The sequence below is a fragment of the Ammodytes marinus genome, assembly GCF_949987685.1.
Source record: "Ammodytes marinus genome assembly, chromosome: 5".
Lineage (NCBI taxonomy): Eukaryota > Metazoa > Chordata > Actinopteri > Uranoscopiformes > Ammodytidae > Ammodytes > Ammodytes marinus.
The window spans coordinates 20,244,753-20,265,786 of record NC_137234.1 but is presented as its reverse complement, the minus strand read 5'-3'; the positions used below and the strand labels follow the sequence as shown (position 1 = coordinate 20,265,786).

The 21,034-nt window shown below is 41.1% G+C and overlaps 1 protein-coding gene across 1 annotated transcript; it reads left to right on the top strand.

Moving 5' to 3' along the window:
- Positions 1-7,205: 7,205 nt before the first annotated feature.
- cd44b (CD44 molecule (IN blood group) b) lies at positions 7,206-19,525 on the top strand. Its single transcript, XM_080027488.1, has 8 exons — positions 7,206-7,597; positions 14,478-14,643; positions 14,974-15,116; positions 15,777-15,836; positions 16,949-17,329; positions 18,447-18,512; positions 18,816-18,894; positions 19,270-19,525. The coding sequence occupies exons 1-8, from the start codon at positions 7,531-7,533 to the stop codon at positions 19,475-19,477; spliced, it is 1,170 nt and encodes a 389-aa protein (XP_079883614.1). The 5' UTR covers positions 7,206-7,530; the 3' UTR covers positions 19,478-19,525.
- The last annotated feature ends 1,509 nt before the right edge of the window (positions 19,526-21,034 follow it).

Here is a 21,034-nt window from a genome sequence, read left to right as displayed (position 1 = left end):
TCTTCTAACTTCTGACACCATCTGCTCTCAGCCTAAGACAGGCTTATCCACTTCTTCTACTTAGGTCTTGATGGATATAACTACAACCACTGTATTTATATGTGGGTATTTATCTATGTGCACACCTTCCACAACTGCTGGGAAGAGATATAGCTCCACGGATCAACCCGAGATCAAGTCAACTGCTCACGAAAGCAAAACTGACGTGTGAGCTATATACCATCAAAGAACATACAATGCATCACACTGATAAATGGCAGGAAGTCGACACAAATTTGCTGTGTAGGCACAGGGTGTTAGCAGCCATAGATTGGATGGCAGATATGTAATTCTACCAGTATACTGATAGGAAAAGAGTGCTCAGAAGCTGGCGATAACCAACTAAAAACCTTGACATGTTGATCAGTTGTCTCTTCTTGTGCCATAGCCTAACTGTAATAATGAAATGTGTGCAGCCATACAAAGCCCCTTTGTGCCATTTGTATGCAATGACCTTCTAATATTTATAATTAAGCGGACTATTACTGCTGTTGATGTACTACCCTTTCTCTGTTCTAATATGACCTTACTGTATGAGGGTGACATCATGTTCCTTTATTAGAGCTTCCTGCAACTTAATATTGAGCTGGACAACTTCTGCATTTGTTGAAGCAGAGCATACCGCTGAACAATGTCTTTCCAAATACAGTTTTTCACAATTGTTTAAACACATTTTTTGGAACATCAGACACAATGTGCACAATCTGAAACTAATTTACCAACTGCTTAACCAATTCTGCTGAACTCCAAACACATTTCCTGCCTTAGACTCATATTCTCATTCGAAAACACACATTTTTCACAACACTACACACAATTCTCTATATCTTGCACACTCTTCCTGAATTCTCTCTCATGGTATTCACACAGAACACACTGCCGATCAAATTTCTAAACTCAAAAGGCTTTTGTGCAGTTAGCTATAGAAGGGTCAGAGATGAGCTCCTGGTTGCTGTGATTTACAGTAGACTGCACATTTTGGTACAAATACAGTTTTTGCCGAATACTGTAAACACTAAAAGTGACTGCTATGACCACAGCATCACAACCTCTAACTTTTGTAACTATGCCCTAAACCAAAGCACCAACCCTACAACCCTTTTGCACTGTGTTTGAAATTCTCCAACACACTTCTTGAAAAAATAAATAAATAATTGAATACCAATCAGTCTAAACCTTAGCACTACAAATAGACCCCAGGTGAGCTCAGCTCCTTTCTGAGACAGTAAGAGTCAAGGAAAGAGGAGGAGAGAGAGCGACAGGAGGACGAGGACAAAGAAGGCAACAGACAGAGACACATACAACAGGGACACTATAGTGGACCATGTTATAGATCATGGCCTATCAATGAGGGAGCCTGGACAGAGAGTGCAGCCCAACCTGAGTCGCTCCATAATTAGGAGATTTATACTGGATATCAGATGATCCTTTCCCTGTTGCTTCTCAAAAGATGACATTGAGTGTGATGTTGATGAGGCGATGTGGCCAGACGCAAACAGGAGGCGGTATCCATAAAAGGATTCATAATCCAACCACCCAATTCCTTACAACGCTGTTTTTTTTACCATTGTTCCCTAATTTTACTGTAATTGTTTTTTACTGTACAGTACAGTAGTTTATACTGACACACTGAATTGCTTGAACTGCAGTCCTACCTATTCATTGTGTTTGTTTGAAATGGTAAAATAAACTATTCTGCAACATGTGTGTTAGCATTTGGCAAAAACTGTAAAGTATTTGTGGTTACTGTAGGTGAAAGTGTATGCACATGCAAAGGCATAATTCTACTGATAAAGCATTCATATAGTGGTTTGAATTTATACTATAGTGTTTTCCATTCTGCACACCAGTGTTCAATGAGTGCTAGAAATGTCTAGTCATATGATGTGTGTGTTTGTCATTTGAAATGAAAACACCATTTAGTGAAGAGTTAACATTGTTTTGAGGGTAAAGTGTGCTTTTGCAAGAGAAGTGAAGGATTTAGCATTTTGTGTTTGAGTTTTGAAATTTGTGTTTAGGGTTTTGAAAAAGTGAGGTAGTCTATCAGGAAATGTGTTCAAGCAATTGTGAAAAACTGTAACAACATAACTCAACTGCAAAATGCACCTGAACAGACTCTTGACAATTCCTGGGCTTTACTGCCACAGTGTGACATTTTCTCCTCCGACTGCCGCCCGACGATCTCTGCTAAGCAATCTCTTTACGTGTAACAGCTGGACAAGATAGCTGACGGACACATGGAGGCAGATCGGTTCCCGCCAAGGTTTTGATTAACTGTGTGCAGGGTTTTGAAGATAGTGAGAGGACTGGAGGCTGGAGTGTAAGGTCACACTCATGGACAACACAGCATGGTGCAAGCTGATGGAGGCAGTTGCCATGGAGACCAAAGTGGGCGAGTTTACACGTCTGTTGTGCTGATATTTGGATGTCCTTCAGATGTTAGACATCGTCTGGTGAATGTGTTGGTACAAACACAAGTCATCAAATGTCGTATGGGTTTTGACTACCTATCCAATGAGGCGCTGGAAGTACCTCCAAATTGATTAAAAAAAAAGGATGAAGGTTGTGGTGCAGAACCCCATTCTACCCCACACCCCTTTCCTAAGCCTCCTTTCAGCCCTCCTGGGTTGTATCAAAGTATTGAACCTTTCATGTACGTACGTAGTATGAGTCCTGTGGCTTTCATATTAAAAGAAATTAATCACATCACAATGGATTGGATTTAAAAGATGAAAATGGATTTCACAAGGTAGGTAGTGGTTTGTGAGGATACATTCAGGATCAACGAGGAACTTGCCCACTTATGAAAAGAACCTGAGGGTTGTATCATCCAACAATGGACCATTTTGTCTGCTTTGCCTCTCAGGAGTCCCTCCCTGCCTCTTTCTTCTGACCTCACGGCTCGCACACAGACTAGCACATATTTCTGTGTGGACAGGCTTTGTGAATAATCACCAGGGTTGGTGAGAGGCTTGCCCTCATCCACATTATCTCACGCTCAAGTTTGTTCAACCATTGTTGACAGGATTTCCTCTGGTCTCCCCGTTTTCCCTTACTACCAGCACTTCTCTATTCAGTCGTCTTTTAACTGGGATGCAAACTGTGACTTTTGCTCGCAGAGCCTCATACTTCCACATCCTTCTTCTGTCTGAGTTCATTTAGAACCGATTGTCATGTCTTTGATGAGCTTCCTGTACCGCTCAACTCAAAGCGACCGGTTTGAGTGTTCTGAATGACAACACACCTGAATTATACAGAAGAAGAAAAAAACGTATAGCATCCGCACCCGTTTCAACTGTGAGATTACTGTGGTTTATCATCAGCATGCTGACTGAGAGTATGACCCAGAGTGGGGATGACACAGGACATTCCAGATGGCTATACAGCACTCTGTGACACTCACTGTCCAAACACGCCCGCTCTGCTGTCCTGGCACCCAAACACAAGCAAGGCCCTACTGTGTTGATATTGCACAAAGCCTAGCCTTTTGAAGCACTCCAGTCATGCTCCCATCATGACGCCAGCATAGCTCATTCGGCCTGAGACACTGTGAGGCAGAGCTCATCAATAGGCCAGAGGTATACACAACAAAAGACACACTCTGGACAACCTCCCTCACCTTATCAAAGACCTCGAGCACATGCAACAACATACTGTAAGTTAACAGGGGGAAGTGGCAACAAGAAGTTGATATGAAGACACAAATATATGTACAGTAGCCTATATTTAATAAAAAAAACAGAGATTGCACTTTTGTCTTTCTATGAATCAGATTAGAATGTGTGAACATTTAAAGGGGAAGTCAGCGATTCTGGACACCGCTTGTCAAATTCACTTTTTGTCAAATTCAGTGAAATATTCAATATCTTCTCATGATCTGCTACCATGTCTGTACTGTGTGCGCTGAAAAAAGATCAAGTGTTAATACACAGGCTTTGTAAACGGGCATGCTGCTAGCTATGGTTGGCTCCCTTTGTTTACATACCCATTGTTTAAATGTCCGTTTACATAGCCTAGGCTTGTGTATTAACACTGGATTTTTTTGTCAGCCCACACACAGTACGGACAGGTAGCAGATCTCAGAGATATTCACTGATTTTGACATTAAGTGATTTTGACAAGCGTTCCCCATAATCGCTGACTCGACTCTACCTTTAACGCTATCCTTGTAACTAGCTGATATATTGTCCGACATTACTCTGTAGCAGTACACAACGTCTGTGCAAGCACTCATTGGCTGGATGTTTAGACAGTGATGGTGGATTTCATCTCACTGCTCTGGGTACGTATATGGACATCTTGCAATCTGTTCTAGTCGCATTCCAGTGACTGTGCAGGGAAAAAGGCACGTTGCCTAAAAGGAATGCCATAGAGGAGCCATAACCACAAGGATTCCCAACCACATCGTCTGATGAGAAAGCATGTTTGTTTCCTCACTGAGTAACCATCATGGAAATGTTAATTATTTTTATTTTTCTGGATGCGTATTGGCTGACTCAGCTGTCTGATGTCTGTGTGTGTGCTGCTGTAACGTCACACAGCCAAGATAGACCGATTATAACCATGGAGCCTTGGTTAACTGTTTTATTATTCTGTAAAACCATTATTCAGGCTGGTCTGGCCACAAATAAGCTTCATGCCTCTTGTCTTCCTTATATGTTCTACCAAACCCACTTTACACTTACTAAATGATATGACCCACATATCCATTAGGTCCCATTCATTCATGGTTACACAGGTTATCAAATATGATGAATGGAACTCAGGTGAACAAGTTTATTGAGCGGTTAAGTGTTCTGTGAATTCCTTCTTTTTCAAGTGTTGACCAATATATTCTTCTTTTATCTAGCCTAACATTGACAGTATGTATGTTAAGTTTGTTGTATAAAGAGTTAGCCATCGTAGCAGTGCAAACATTGACCCAGCAATCCATCAAAGGAGCACATCGTCTTTTCAGTGTGTCAATGTTGTTTCTCATAGGGCAGACATTGTTCTGAGAGAGGGAAACTAAGGAGATTTTTTTTTCTTTCTCTGTTATTTTCAGTTTTTATCTCTTCTATCTCCTTTGCGCTAATTTTTTTTAGCATAATGTTCTTTATTTTTTATTTGCAGTTGTAAGTTGAAGTTTGGTTTATATAGCCTATCACTTTTAATTTAAGCATGTTTGCATTACATAGTCTTTAGGTAAGTCAAAATAAGGCCATTGTTATCTACTGTATTTAGCGTATTTCCTACACAGAGGGAAGTGCAATGTTGAAACGAAACCATGAAATAAAAAGCGTATACCTCATTTCATGTTTGTTTGTTTTCATGCCGTAAACAAGCTTGTTTCTTTGCTGTTATTGCTTTTGATGGAATACAAATAAGTGTCACTATGGCAACGGCTAAAAGAGGAAGTGGCTGGCTTGTGTCTGTTCTTGTAGGGTTAGGGTTAATTTAGAGGAACAAGTGTGAATCATTCTGAAACTCTGTTTCCTTGTTTACCTTTATTACCCTGTGTTAAATTATTGGTGGGCGAGAATTCAGATATCAGAAAAGATAAATAGATTGAATATGCATATTCATAGTTAATAGTCAATGGGAAACTATTATTATTTCAATCTTACTATTTGAATTTAAGAATGTCTATCTCTCTCCTTTTATGGCCATTTGTAAAATGACTTGCCCTAATGCTGTAATCAGGGGTTTGCACCAAACCGGGGGTCACTGAATGCTAAAGGAAGTTGAGGGGCTAGTCCCAGTTCTCCAATGTGAGCACATTGTTCAAATTGTCTTTGGAATTGTTTCCCAATGAGTTCAACTTCTTCCCTTTCCTGTAGGATTATGTAAAGATCATTATTGACTGTGTGGTGTGGATAATGCTTGTCTTTGTGTTCAGGTGTACTGTGGTATTTTTAGCCATGCTATTCATGTCGCTCTATAAGGCAATGTCAGTCTTGTTGACAGTTGGTTGGTTGGTCCAGACTGAATTACCTCCACAACTGTGAGATGGAAATGATGTCCATGCATTGCAGGTTCCCCTCAAGTGTGTTGCTTTGGGAGGAATATCTCAATATCTCAGACTATTAGATGGATTGACATGAAATATGGTGCAGAGAGGGACCACCCCGCGTAAATTATAATATTTTTAAGGGATAGCCTACCTTAACTTTTTATTTAGTGTAATAATCAGGTTAATTTGATCAATACTTTGTTTAATTTACATACATATTATGTAGATGTAAATTAACAAACAAGCAGGTAGCCTATAATATGCTACCTGCTACACTACATAATTCCCATTTGCTTCAGCTGTAGCCTTATTTGTGTGAGTGCTAACTGGATACCATTAGCTTGCTATTACACATAACAGAGATGTAAAGTTAAGTTAACATTACTCCTGCTTAAGAACAGAATGTTAGCTTTGTAAATTTAAACTTCCTGTGTTTTACAGCTGAAGTAAGAGGTTTCCGGTTGAGAAGCATGACTAACTGCAAGTGTTCTGTGTTCATGTGGTTTCGAGTTGGTTTTACCATTACCGCAAATGTACAAATTGACACACCCTTGTGGAGCCCTGGCTAAATTAGCTATATTGCTGTGATTTAAATGTAATAACCTGTTGAGTGTAACAACAATTATGGTCAAACTGATGGGCCAATGTATCTGCCCCATGACTCCAAAGTTAAAAAAGTAAATAAATGAATAAAAATAAAAACTTTAAGAAGATATGGGTGTGTCTCTTTGAAATGGACACAGGGCTGAAGAGAAGCTGCGAGGAGCCCAAGGGCGCAGAGACAAGAAAGTCAGATGAATTGAAAATGGAGTGAGGGCTGAACAAAGGACCAGATGGGCTCTCAGAAACTATTGCTGTCAGGAACATGAAAAGAGGGAGAGAGAGAGTGGGAGACAGGAGGAGGGAGGGAGGAAGTGAGGAGGGAGACAAGGACAAGCAGCCAGACAGTAGGAGGAGAGAGCACCTTCATCTCATAACAAATGGACGAGGGGAGAGAAAGAGCAAGAGAGGGAAGTAGAGGCTGTGTGAGGTGGGGTGGGAGGGGAGGGGAGGTGTGGCAAGTGTGGGAGAGGCAGAAGGGTGTGTGTGTGTGTGTGTGCTCACATGGAGCGCTTTCCCCCCTCCAGCGTGGGTGCCACTACCGTACTGTGTCTTTCGGTCAGAGGATAGAAAAGTTGAGGCAAAGTCTGAGTCAGCTGCAGCAGCTACCAGACAAATTCAGCAACTCCCATACCCAGTGACAGGTTTCTTGTCTCTCCCTCTCTTTTTTTATTTTTTTTCTACTATTCTCACTCATTCACTTCCTCTCTCTCTCTCTCTCCCTCCCTCTCTCTCTCTCTCTCTCTCTCTCACACACACATACACACACACACACTCATACAGACACACAAACCACCCGTCACTTCTGGCAGAGGGGTTGTCAGGACCACAGGAGGAACTGTTACACACCTTGACTTCCAGCTTCTCACCCCAGCTCTCCACCAGACCCTTTGCCCAGGATGTGGACGCTTCTCTTGGGGGTCACCTTTGGATTACTGGCCTCCTCCAGGTCGGAAGATCTTAAAGGTGAGGTTAGAATGTGCCTTTTGTCCAGCGTATGGTTCTTTGTTTGGGTATATGTTCTGTTGTGGTTGTGTTTTTCTCTAACCATATTCTGCCAACATTATGCCTGGCATGGCTGACCGGCTGGCAGCACTCCTTTGTTGCCAGACTTTTAGGACCATATGGTAATTGGTTTTTTTTACCCTTCTTGAGCCTGGTTGAGAATTGAAGTAAGTATTCATGTAAGGACAAGACAGTGAAAGAAAGAAGGGCTTGCTCCTACTGCTGTTGCTGTTGCTTGTAGAATGGATGAGTGGATGCCGGCAGAGGAGCGTGTGCTATTACACCAGCACAGACAGGCTTACGTCTGGCTGAGTCTGAGAATCCTGACAGACACAAAGGGAGACCGGCGCTCTCTCGCTCACTCTCTGTCTCACACACATTCACTCGCCGGGGAAGTCAACCTTATATTATCAGGGTTTTGGATGATTTGTGCATATCTTTCAAGGGCGAGTTCTTTTTTTGTTCAGGTATAGAAGCCACATTGTTTCTTTCTTTACTCTTTATTGCTGTGCTGCTGCTATAGCTGGAGTCTATAGCTTGCCACGCTTAATGATGCTTTATTCTCTGACACAAAGGATGTTCAGCAATCGCTCTAGCTTTTCACCCCTCACTGTATCTCCCCCCGTCTTGTCTTTTGTCTCTTCCTCACATGTGCTTCTCTGTGTGTAAAGGGGTTTGATTGGATTTGTTGCTCGGAGCACTATATCTCCGGAGGTGAAGTCGGTACTGAATCAAACAGGTTTGGGTTTGTCTGGCTAGTTCCCTTAGGAGTTGGTTGTGGTGGTGTGTGTGTGTGTGTGGGGGGGGGGGGGGGGGGGGGGGAGGGGGTGCTGTTCACAAAGACTCCCCCTGGCACTGCGCCAAGGAACAATCAGCATCCAGCTATAAATTTGACCAGTATTTAAGGGCAAATAAAACGACTACAAAGGCAGCTTGTATGTGTAGGCTACTGTATGTGAGAACAGAGTAAGCCCCCTCCCTCCCTGTGCTTCAACATGTGTTTTGGTGGTTCTGAAGGTTCCTTGTGTGCTGAGGAGGTGTGTGTGTGTGTGTGTGTGTGTGTGTGTGTGTGTGTGTGCGTGCGTGCGTGCGTGCGTGCGTGCGTGTGTGTGTTTGTGGATGTACCTCTATGTTTTAAGTGTTGAGAGTAATGGGTGTCTGGCAAGAAGTTTCCTGCGGCGATTACAGCTACTCCTGATGCAGACTTTGTCTTTGGACCTTAAAGTAGAGCTGTGTTTGGCCTGAAGCACATCTTTAAGAGCAGGACTCATAGGCTGGTTAGTTCATCACGATAGATATTTGCTGGCTGAGTACTTTTGTCTTCAGGCCCAACATAGCATCTATATAAGTTAATATACTTTAATTTATTTTAAAAAAAAAATGCACTATATTTTATCCCCAGTAGTGACTGGAAGTGCCTCAAAATGAATGATAGTCCATTCATAATTCGATTTAGTTTTTTCTCCCCTGTTAATTCCAATTTGAATTAGTTTAATCCATTTAAATTCCTATTTACCTGTGTGACCACTGCGAGGAATGTACTAAAAATCCATTTAGCGTCATTTCAATTAATCACAGCACTTATCGCAGAATTTTTCATTTCAGTTGGTCATGAGACTGAGTAGTCAACTTCCAAATGTCAATATTTGTTTTGTTTCTTGTCTCGACCCCAAAGTTAGTTACCTGCTGATAATGATCAGAATGAATATGTATGCAGAGCTTTCAACTTGTTTTCTCTATCACACACACACACACACACACACACACACACACACACGTAATCAATCACACAGACACACACACACACACACACACAATCAAATGCATGCACTTGGGCCACCCTGACCGCTGGACTTCCTGCAAAATGTGGTCATATTTTGCCTCCTTGGCGTAACGACCCCTTCTGCATGCACCCGTGTCATGTTTCAAGGTAAGGGGCGGTCAGGGGCCCCTGTGGACTGGTACAGGGCCCTGACAAAGACGGCTTGTGCCTGTACGGAGTCTGAGTACCATCTCCTGCCACCTGAGACTCTCAGACACGTGTTTGCCCTCTCTATGTACCCTCTACAAACCAGCCTCCTTGAAACTGAATGGCCCTGCACCAATATCTCATATAACTCTCCCCTTTTCATTTACTCAACCTAACCTTGTGCATTTCACTCTGAATGAACTGTTCTTAAATGATGAGGTGCAGGGGTCTTCTTATTCCAGGTTATGTATATCTGGTTGTGTGCTATTAAATCTCTAATGGACTTTTTAAAACCTTATGGTGAGTTTCAGGATCACTATGCACACTGCCCCCGTCAGCGCTCCCTCCTCATATACACTAAAGTCTTTGTGTCCTTGGGGAAACGGCTCAAAAAGACCTCTGTAATGTAGGCCTACACACGTCCTCCTGCATGAAGCAGTGATTTCCTAACTCACTGTATAATCAGGCACATCAGCAAATTATTCTGGAGCTATTCTTTCATTTGAACCATAACGACACTGAAATAGGAGACATGAGAAATAAAAACGAGATGTATTTTTTTTTACTGTAGAGGAATATTTTGACATTTTGGGAATTAAAAGATGTTCTTTCTGGGAATTACAAGAGAAAACAGACACCACACTCCTGTTTTAAAATGTTAACAGTGGGGCCAAAGGGGGGCATTGGCCTAGCCCTATAGCATAAAGACTGGAAGCAGAGGATAAACGCAAAGTGTCATTTTTACATTTCTATTTGTGTATGGATTAAACAGAAAATATGTATTTTTTTTAAGAATACATATTTTCTATTTAATCCATGACAATTAAAAAAATTAACATTGGAGGGAGTAGACATGTGCCACTGTTTCCATTCTGTGTGGTTAGCTATGCTAACCGCCCCTGGTCTCAGCAAGGAAGTGAATGATACGCTATTTCCCAAAAATGTGGCACTATTTTTGAAAAGTACGACAGATATTCATGAAAATAACAATGTCTTTTCTTCGACACAGCTTGACAGTCAATAGTGTTGGCAAAAACAGCCAGTGAAGGATTTCTACAGTGTTTTCAAGTATTTTGTTTCCATCATTTTCCTTGAACATCTAATCTGAATGCTTGAAAAGAATGTTGGAGGTCAGGTTTCTTATCACAGATAATACATTTGGATTCATTGGAACCTTATTTTTAATCTAGAGGAGAGCTTTAAGGTTTATGAAAAGGGGGGAAAAGCACAGCTGCCTTTTTTCTATTTGAAAGAAAGCTGGGCTGCTTTCAAAAGTCTATGTAGTGGGTGGAGGTTAGGGGACACAGAAGGTGGTAAAAGAAAATGCCACTGTAGACAGAATAACAGATAGTGAGAGCACTTGTTGTGACCTTCAGTTAGCCTAATGTTATGACTGTGTGTGAGTGTGTGTGTGTGTGTGTGTGTGTGTGTGTGTGTGTGTGTGTGTGTGTGTGTGTGTGTGTGTGTGTGTGTGTGTGTGCGTGTGTGCGCATGCGTGCGCATGTGTGCATGTGAGTGGGAGTGTATAATAGGCTATGTGTGTCCTCAAACATATTTGCACCGGATCTCACGTTTCACGTGTCCCACTGGCCCGGTGGACTCGTGACCATTGAATAGAAGACAAACCTGCTGACAGCACAACTTTACTCGAGTGTGATAATGCATGACACTGGAGCATTGAAGCGGTGATGGTTATAAGGTCTTTCTCAGAGCCAGCTGATGAACTGTGGCTAAAAGGAATTTATAGTGTGACGTATACAGTGGACTGTGTGTTCAAGCATGGAATTCCTGCAGTCATGATGTGTTGATAAAGCCATTCGAACATTTTAAATCAGTGTATCAGAGGAAAGAGAAAAAATGCATCAAATGTAATGTGGTGTTATTTATATTGACATCAAGACACTGACTGGCTGTCTTGCTGGCCTGAATGCTGTGTCATGGCTCTTCAAAGGCTAAGCTGATCAGCAGACATTCAAGTTTGTTTGGGTGCATCTGTGATCTGCCTGCATGTTTTTATGCACCTTCATGCAGGGAGGTAATTCATACTTTATTGCTGGCCTGGAAAAGACAAACAGAAGGTAATGAGTTATAACCAGACAAAAGGAGAGGGATGTGAAGTGAGTGAGTGGAGAGTCGGGCTTGTCTATTACTTCTAGAGCAGCTGGAGGTTTTGGCAAGACGCTGTGTTAAAGCTCCCTCTTCTCTCAGGTTCTGTACACGCAGACTTTGCAGTCTCCTTGGTTTCGACTCTATTGGGTGACAATGGAGCCTTTGGGGAGCCAGTGCCTTGGCAAATGCAGGCTTCTCCACTGTTTAAAGGCGCCCATGATTCTGCAAAGTAACTCTCACCCCTCAGATGCTTGTCAGCCATCTTTTTTCAGATCCCTGATGCTCCCTTTGATCTCCCTGGGCAAGGCCAGCCACCCCGTGTGTGTGTGTGTGTGTGTGTGTGTGTGTGTGTGTGTGTGTGTGTGTGTGTGTGTGTGTGTGTGTGTGTGTGTGTGTGTGTGTTGAAGAGAGAGAAGCACAAAAAACGGCCTTACAAAACAAGAGTTGGCACTAACTCATGTTGCCCAACTGCCACTAACAGCAGAGAGCACAACTTCCTTCTGCTGCTAGTGCTCTGTTTACTCAAAACAGTCAGTGGAAAAAAATGGTGTGTTTTTTTTTTAAAAATCAAATGCACTCTCTTAGAAGACAGTGTACTTCACTGCAAGTGATATACATGGCCACAAAATAACAAATTGGCGATTTAAAAGATTCCCTTAAATGTTTGAGGGTTTTACTAATAGGTTGAGGCATATCAAAGTCTTCCAATTTGGATATAAATATCTCTAGTTGGAATAATTGCAACGTACAGTAGTTATCATTGAGGCAAAAGCAATATTTTGTCTTATGTTGTCTCAATATTTTAGCATATTCTTGTGTTTCTTACTTGCGTTGACATGCCTCAATGCAGGGTTGAGCATGACACATCAGTACAGTTAGTTGCTGGAAAGTGCACTTCTCTATTGACTGGGGGCCGGGGCAGAACTATTAGTCATTTCAGAGCATGTGATTAATGCATGTGATGTTTGAGTACATACTGTTATTTACAATACAATACAAATAGACACAGATAGAGTCAATTTAGCTTATATCTTAAACTCCAGATAAAGATTCACACAATGTTAAATTGCAGAACACTTGTTTCTACATTATATTGTACAGGAACTGTTCTTACTAGGTTTTTTCTTAAGTTGGTATATTTGTGCAGGCTTATTGTTTGCAGCTAAAACAGTAACCCTGTATTGGTCCTCCAGGAGACTGGAGTTTGCTCAAAAATTGTGAGCCAGGTGTGACTGCAGATTCGATTTGTGTTTGTTTATCTGCCAGCTTTCACCACATGAAGCTCTGACCTTCGACACTGACACCACATGTTATTTGCGGGGTTTGGTGTTTGCTGCTGAGTGACTTTACTTGAGACATCTTTGAAACCCCCTGCATCTGTCACCATGGTTGCACTATAAAACACACCAAACAGATTCTGTGCACAAGCAGTACGGATTTCAGGGAAATCTTCACATGACATCTGTGGTGTTGGTGGTTAATGCTTTTGTTTCCTGTTATGCAAATCATCTTCTCTTATAAACAATATTAGATATGAAACCCCAGAGGAGCTGTGCAACTTGCTGCATTGCATTCAAATTGAAACCTTTCTTAGTTGAGTTTTGCAGCACAAAACTTAAAGTCAGAATGATCTGTTGAACCTTCACAGGATCACAATCAGTTTCCTGATCACTTTCAAATGATCACCCGCTCATCAGGGAACTTCCTGGGTGTTAAAACCCTGAAATCCTTTATTTTGTTAGTTACAACCATTAGTGCTTTTTGTAATGAACATGTGGCTATTTGAATTCAGAATGATCTACAGGTGTACACATACACATGCTGTCATTTCCCTGAGGTCCCTCCTTTAGTCAGGCAAATAGGCATACGCAAATAGGCAACAAAACAAACCTGCACTGATCTGATCTGATTTTGTACAAAAAGTTAGGTATGAGTAGGTTGTTTTATGGATTTCTACCTAGTTAGTTTGACTATTGAATTGGATATATGTAGACTATAAAGGGATGGTTTGGGTTCTACCTTTTAATTGTCCAAATAAGGATCCAGTTGAATAGAATACAACTAAGACGAGTCAGCCAATTGCCAATAGGGGTTTTGACATCCTGGCAACCCAGAAATGTGTTCAGTAAGCAACATTTTCGTTCTGAAATTACTTTTTTTTTTTTGTATACAGCAGATGTGTTGAGCCATCAAATCCACTCTCAGGGCAATGTTCGGTATACTGTAGCACTTTGTTTGGTGTACAGTGTGCATAGTGTGTGTGTGCAAACCTTGTCCATTCTCCTCTTAGTGATATGTATAAACTTGTTTGCATGCTTTATTTAGAACACAAGAAAAGACAGTTCGCAAAGTAGCCTATGTAAACTGAACATTGCTGAGTAATTTTTTCTCTCCTCCTTTGATCAAATCATTCAACTCGTGACTGTAAGGAATATTGTCTAAAGCAAAACATCCAAATGAATAGTTATGCTCTATCTCAATGTCTGCTTTTTGTCAATATGCTTTTTAACTGTTCTCGACTGGAACCGTTTCCAATCTCCAAAAAATATTGCATTCCCTCCACAGCCATTACAATTTCCGATGTACAATTTGTTCCCTTCACTTCAGTCCTTTGACTGCACTGTGGTTCCCTGTTACCGGCTAGAAATGATTTAGACATTGGGTTAGTGCTACAGTGAAGAAAATAAATGCAATAACAGACTGTGTAAGTAAGACCTGTAATATACTGAACCTGTATTCCCCCCCCCCCCTTTTCCCCTACAGTGCATATTCGCAGCTGCAGCAATGCCGGGGTGTTCCTGCTTCAGGGAGAAAGCCGTCATTCGCTGAGCTTTGACATGGCTGGAAAGGTGTGTGAGCAGCAGGAAGGAACCTTGGCAAGTGTGGAAGTAGTCCAGTCGGCCTATGAAAATGGCATGGAAACATGCAGGTAAACCAACAAGCCTTAGGTCAATAATAACCTTCAATTAACGTTTTCATGTACTGCATGAATCAAATGGTCTACTTTTTTAATCAAATGGTCTTCCAGTTTTACACCACACCAATTATGTCATGTGGTAGACAGTAAATGTGTAATAAAGGAAATCCCCAGCTGTTCCTCAACTGCCTTTGTCTCTACTTCTCCTTTAGTATGATGTTATGTGTTTAAACATGGCTACTTGGAGACAGATGGCACTCTTTATCAACAAATGTCTCAACATTTGCTACAAATTGTGTGAAATTATGCTTTATTTTCAATAATATTGCTGTGCCCATTCAGGAATGGCTGGACCCGCAATGTGAGCACTGCCATCCTTAGACACACGCACCATGAAAACTGTGCAAAGAACATGACCGGGTTTATCACAAATACACGTGTGGAGGCTGAGGAACTCTTTGATGCCTACTGCTTCGATGACCAAGGTGAGTAAAACCCATAGATAGTAAATAATATGGATGTAGCATCCGGGCTGACCTCAGTTATTCACACGGCATCCAATAATCCTGGTTTGTGCGCGTCGCCATCTTGTGAGATTTTTACTCCGCCTCACTCCTCTTGCCGAAAAGGGGAATCGACGTCACGTCGGGGGGAGGGAGATAGCTGACGTATACCTCCGAGGCAAAGTGAGGGACAACGGGCGGAGAGCTGTCACTCAAGAGATCGCGCCAATACATTGTAACCTCCAAAAGAATAAAAACTAGCGTGGGCCAAAAAAATTCACCCCCCTCAGTGTTGTCATGGAGATATGACCTAAACATACAGACTAAAATGGTTTTGTGGCCCAGGCTGTAAATAGGTTTAATAAGACTTTGAAAACGGCCTATCTAACAAGTGAGTCAAAGAAAAACTGCTCGTCTTGGCGCCACCCCCAGTGGCACTTTCTGGTTACTACAGTTGTAGGTCACTTCCTTATTGGATGCCGGTAAAAATCGCTGAGGTTGGGGCTTGGTAAAACCACAGGAAAAAGGCATGTTTCACTTACATAGGGCAGTCACACCAATTTACAGTTTGCATTGTGTAGACCTGTTGTCATTTGTTTTAAATTGTGTTAACCTTTGCTTTCTGTTTCCCCCATGTTCTAGTTGGGCCTAAGAGGAACTGTAAGAAAGCATTTACATGGAGTCCACCCACAGTTGCGCCAGGTTGGTACAATATTTAATACACTTGTTACCCATTGTCAACATAAAGGTCAACGACTAATCAACTGAAATTGAAGCTCACCAATTAAAGAATGACAAATGTTTAACGTTTTTATATAATTTGGCGTACTGAAATATTGTCTTCCATTTACGTTTGTTAGGATGTCAAAATAAAATAAAAAATGCAGGATTTAAATTCTGTTAAACTAATAAGATGATGTGGAAATTCGGTAATGTTGTAGACTGCTCAACCACCCTGAATGATTTAGGAACAACTGTGAGGAAATAAAACTAAATTGAACTTTTTAGACCTCACTTTGATCTACTAACCACATGATCAACACCAACATCCTGTCAGCTCCTGGCTGTATTACGTTGTATCTGAAGTGGGACACCCATATCAGGTTTAGCTTACTGTTTACGATCCATTGCTTGTGTCTGAGCTGTTTGTTTTCCGAAAACGAAATATTCGAAGAACAGAATAATGATCTGTGAATATATAATATGAAATAAAAAAAAAAGTATCAATCTCCTTCTCAAGAAAGCAGACTACAACTGCTTTCACAAAAAGAGGATGCCCCATTGGTCTACATGAAATTTAAAAAGAAAAAAAAATCAAAACTATAAGTTGTATAGATTAAAATCTGCCAAGAAGAGAGTTGAATGATACATTGTTGTAAAGTGCATCAAAGTGCATCAAGCGGGACATGACTCTTTGTCTTTATGTACTATTTACATTACGCTTGCAGAATGCCAGTTTTTAAATGGCTGCCTGACATGATATTGTTTACCTATTTTGCTTCAACTGCTTAATACATGTTTTCCTGTAACATTGCATGATATGTCTAAGCATAAGATTGTGGAAAACTCAATAGCACTAACAAAGTCAACCATGCATATGTTTTTAAGTGTAAAAAAATAGTTGTTATTATCACATTGTTAGTATGAATCATAGATAGTATATACAATATGAATAGATGAATTGAAAAGTGAAAAGTTGGAAAAGGTTAAAATCCTGGAATAGAATGCTGAAAATTGTTTGAACCTCTTCTTAGAAAACATATCAAACAGCCATATGTGTGACTGTAACCATGACCCTTTCTTCTCCAATATAGCTGGACTAGCATCAACCGACCAGGAAGAGAGCACCCCTAAAACCCAATCTGGAGATGAGGGTGGTGACTCAACCGCGGCCCCTTGGGACTCTTCATTTGGGGATGTGATGGAAATGAGCCCGTCTGCCACAACTATGCCCACAGAACTGAGGTCGGAGGAGCCAGGGACGTTCACTGGAAATCCTGCTTTGGAAGAGAACTCGTTTGCAGGGAGTGAGAACGGCAGTGTGGCTCCCACTTTCACTCCCAGAATGTTCGACGAGACCGCTGGATCCGGCGACGGAGTCTCTACAACGGCCCCTGTTGGAGAGCCAGAGGAAAAACAACCTCCCATTGAAATCCAGACAAAAGAGCCAGAGAAAGAAGTTGCCAGAGCAGAGCGTAAGAAAAAACACAAGCAAAAGTACAGCCAACATGTACAATATCCAAATATATATATATATATATATATATATATATATATATATATATATATATATATATATATATATATATATACATACATACATTTACACACACACACACACACACTCACACACACACCCACATACACATCCGTATTTGACATTACTGAACTCTAATAGAAACCATCTACGACCACAGTCACAAAGAGAGAGAGAAAAAAAAAGTTGCGTGATCACATTAAAATGTATGTTTTTTAAAATGACTAAAGGATCTGTGTACTGAAGAGTTTGAATTTAAAATAACAACACCTGGCAATGCAATGCACTGTTGTACTGTATAAAAGCCATGAAATAGAAAGGATATTTGTTGATGCTAATGATGTTTTGATGGACACTGCATCAGAGAAAATGAGTGCTGCTTCAATTGTAGAGTAGTAATGTTTGTAATTGCATTGCTTTCCTGCTATTTGCTCTTCCCCGTTGAAATCAAACAATGCAATCATAATTTTTAATGTATATAATAACAGTAAAATTGCATGGAAACATTGTTGAAGAACAGCATACCTTCCCACATCAGATGCAACAGGTTTTGGGAGGACTGAATAAACTTTAAGAACACATGACGCCCCCTTGTGTTAGGTTGGGCTATGGAGTGGATTTGTGAAAAAAAAAAGACTCAGTGATTATGTCTCTCGTCCCAAAACATCACTCTTAGCATATTTACCAAACCAAACATCACATGATCAAAAGGGTGTGTTTGAAATAATTAAGCAGATAAAGAGTTCAATCAAATCCATACATCTTAAAAGAGTTTCATTTCGGTCAAATAAGAGCAGAAAGTAACATATCATGTTATTTGGGAAAAGCAACGTTAATGATAAAGTAGCTTCCAGTGCCCCAAAAAGATATGAAAGTGCATGTACGACTGTAGGCAATTGAAAGGGGAAAAAACATCCTAAGAGCCACAGATACATTTGAATATCTCATCCAGTTACATGTTTTATATAGTATGCACGTTTACACAACAGTGGTCACATACAGTGAATGACTTGTACCATACTTGTGACAATACCTTTTGCCTTTTTGACATGCAGCTCCACAAGAACAGAACCCTAATGTCAAGGATCGCGTCGTGGAATCAAAGGACAAGGATTCAACGAGTGAGCAACCGCGCTACTTCACATATTTTTTAATTTAATTCATTTTTTTTTCATTTTTTTCATTTTGCACAATGTAAGATGTACAGAATGACAAAGTTAACACAACAATAGCCTTGGGGGCTTCTTTGAAGCGTCCACCTAACATTATAGAGAAAATAACGTAGATAATACACACATCCCCCTCAAGTCCACAGTGATTACAGACAGATTTAATTGACTGTGATTTTTCTTTTCTTTCTTCCTGAGTTTTTGACACTTTTGACACTGTCAGCTCAAGGCTTCTTGTATATTTCTCCCTTTCAGGCTGGCTGGTCATCATTGGAGTGATTGTGGCCGTTGCTGCCATTCTTCTCGTGTGTGCGGCTGTTGCCAAAAGAAACAGGTATGACTTTGATTTGCTATTTGTATTCATCCCACACACTAACAGCGCTGTCATGTAAGGTGATTTGGACACAAACCTTTTCCCCTACTGTTTCTCTGTCTTTCTGTGCACTAAGCTGCAATTGTAGTTAATGCTGCACGCAATTTTGTTTGCATTTTTACTCCTAACTGAGAACCATACCCGCACTGAACCGTACTGTGACTTCAAAACCGCGGTACCTACCGAACCGTGACTTTTGTGTTCCTTTTACACCCCTAGATAGTGTTCCAATTGTATCATATTTTACTGCAGGGCATGAGGTTGTGTGTGGCCAAACAAAAATAAATAAATAATCAATAATAGACCAATTTGTCCGAATGTGCTCTTTCTTGGCAGCTGGTGCGGCAAACAGCAGACCCTGATGATCACGCCCAAGGATGGCGCCGAGGGCAACGGGGCGGCGGCCTCGGGCTCTGGCGGCCTGGACAGAGAGCAGGAGATGGTGACACTCATGAACAAGGAGAAGATCAACGAGAACGGCAACACGGAAGAGTTCACCGTCATCACACTGGAGGAGTCGCCGGAGAAAGAACAGCTGGCGTAAAAAAAGGAGGAGTGAAGAAAAGCAGGGGATGGGAAAAAGAGTAGAGGATAGGAGGGATGGAGTGGATGGAGTGGAGGAGGAGGAGAGGGTTGGGGAGATTGGACGGGTTGTGTTGGGTTGGATTGGGTTGGCATGGGGCTCCAAAATACTCGGATGTGGTGGGGGGTGAAAAGTGCTTTATTGGCCAGCACTGTGTGTGTGTGTGTGTGTGTGTGTGTGTGTGTGTGTGTGTGTGTGTGTGTGTGTGTGTGTGTGTGTGTGCGTGTGTGTGTGTGTGTGTGTGTGTGTGTGTGTGTGTGTGTGTGTGTGTGTGTGTGTGTGTGTGTGTGTGTGTGTTGATAGAGAGATTGTCTACTAAGTGAGATACAAAGCATTGCACTGGGTCTGTTGCCGTTGCCTCTCAGAGGTATAGGACCAAGTCATTCCAATCAACACATGCGGCACATTTTTGTTTGTGTGTTTAGTTAGGAATGGAAGACCGTCAGAGAATGTCATCATGCATGGCGGGTTATCATGCGTTGGTGCATATAGCGGGATATGTGAATGTATTTTGTGTCAGTTCTCTGTGTGTTGTGAGCTGCAGTGCTTTGTTGAAGACAGGGCTGGATAGACGTGGGAAAGGGAGGGGGTGGCGTGGGTGTAATTAGTGAAGAACATATTGAAATAACAAAAAGATTCTCCTTTTTTATAGAATTGATGGAGTTTTAAATTGTAGGGCCTTTCAGCCTCAATGGGAAATAATAAATCAATGATGAGAATTGGGTTTATTTTAATGACATAATGAAGCAATCATTTTAAAGAAAACCACCCTTGATGTTTTCCATGTGTTTTGTTCTTTTGTTTTTACGTGCTTATTGTTGTAACCTTTTGTATATTTCAGACATTGCCTGTGGACTGGAATTGGGTCCTTCTTTTTTCAAGACATGGGGTGTCACTTACTTAATTTATGCAGCTTTGATTCCTTTTTTCTTGGTCTCTGTATATAAAGTATATGTTTTCGAAATGCCTTAGCAATAGCTTCTAGTGCTTTTTTTTGGTTTGGTAGAACGGGGCATTTTACCCCTTCAAAATAAAGGAATGTGTCATTTTTTGACAGATATTTAATTAGAAACAGAACCTCCAAGGTAAGCACTTGTGAATGGATTTTTGCAATAGTCAAAGGGGAGTGGATATTGTATGAATCAAGTTGATGTAAAGCCTGTAGAACTGTGCATTTCACCCTTGAAGTCAGTTAATATGGTATATACATGTATTGAATTGGGAATACAATGATAAAAGGTTTCTGATGTTATCCTGAGGATAACCAGAAGGGTAAAGAAAATGTATACATACTGAATACACAATGTGTAAATTGATTAAGGAAAAAAAGAAAGAGGAAAACATTTTTTTTTAAAGAATGAAATATTCTGACCTGGGATTGACTAATTATTCTGATGTAAGATCTAAGCCCAGTCAAGACAAGTGACTGACAGCGGCCTTTAGATGCTTGATGGCACATATGATAATGGGGGGCCCATGTGCTGTAAACACACATTAATGTAACGGTTTCTTCATACA

What these genes read in the sequence shown, in the direction of transcription:
- cd44b (XM_080027488.1), top strand. Translation starts at nt 7,531, where the DNA reads ATGTGGACGCTTCTCTTGGGGGTCACCTTTGGATTACTGGCCTCCTCC. An exon ending in CAGGTCGGAAGATCTTAAAG is followed by an intron (nt 7,598 to 14,477) that starts GTGAGGTTAGAA and finishes TTTCCCCTACAG; the next exon opens with TGCATATTCGCAGCTGCAGC. An exon ending in AATGGCATGGAAACATGCAG is followed by an intron (nt 14,644 to 14,973) that starts GTAAACCAACAA and finishes GTGCCCATTCAG; the next exon opens with GAATGGCTGGACCCGCAATG.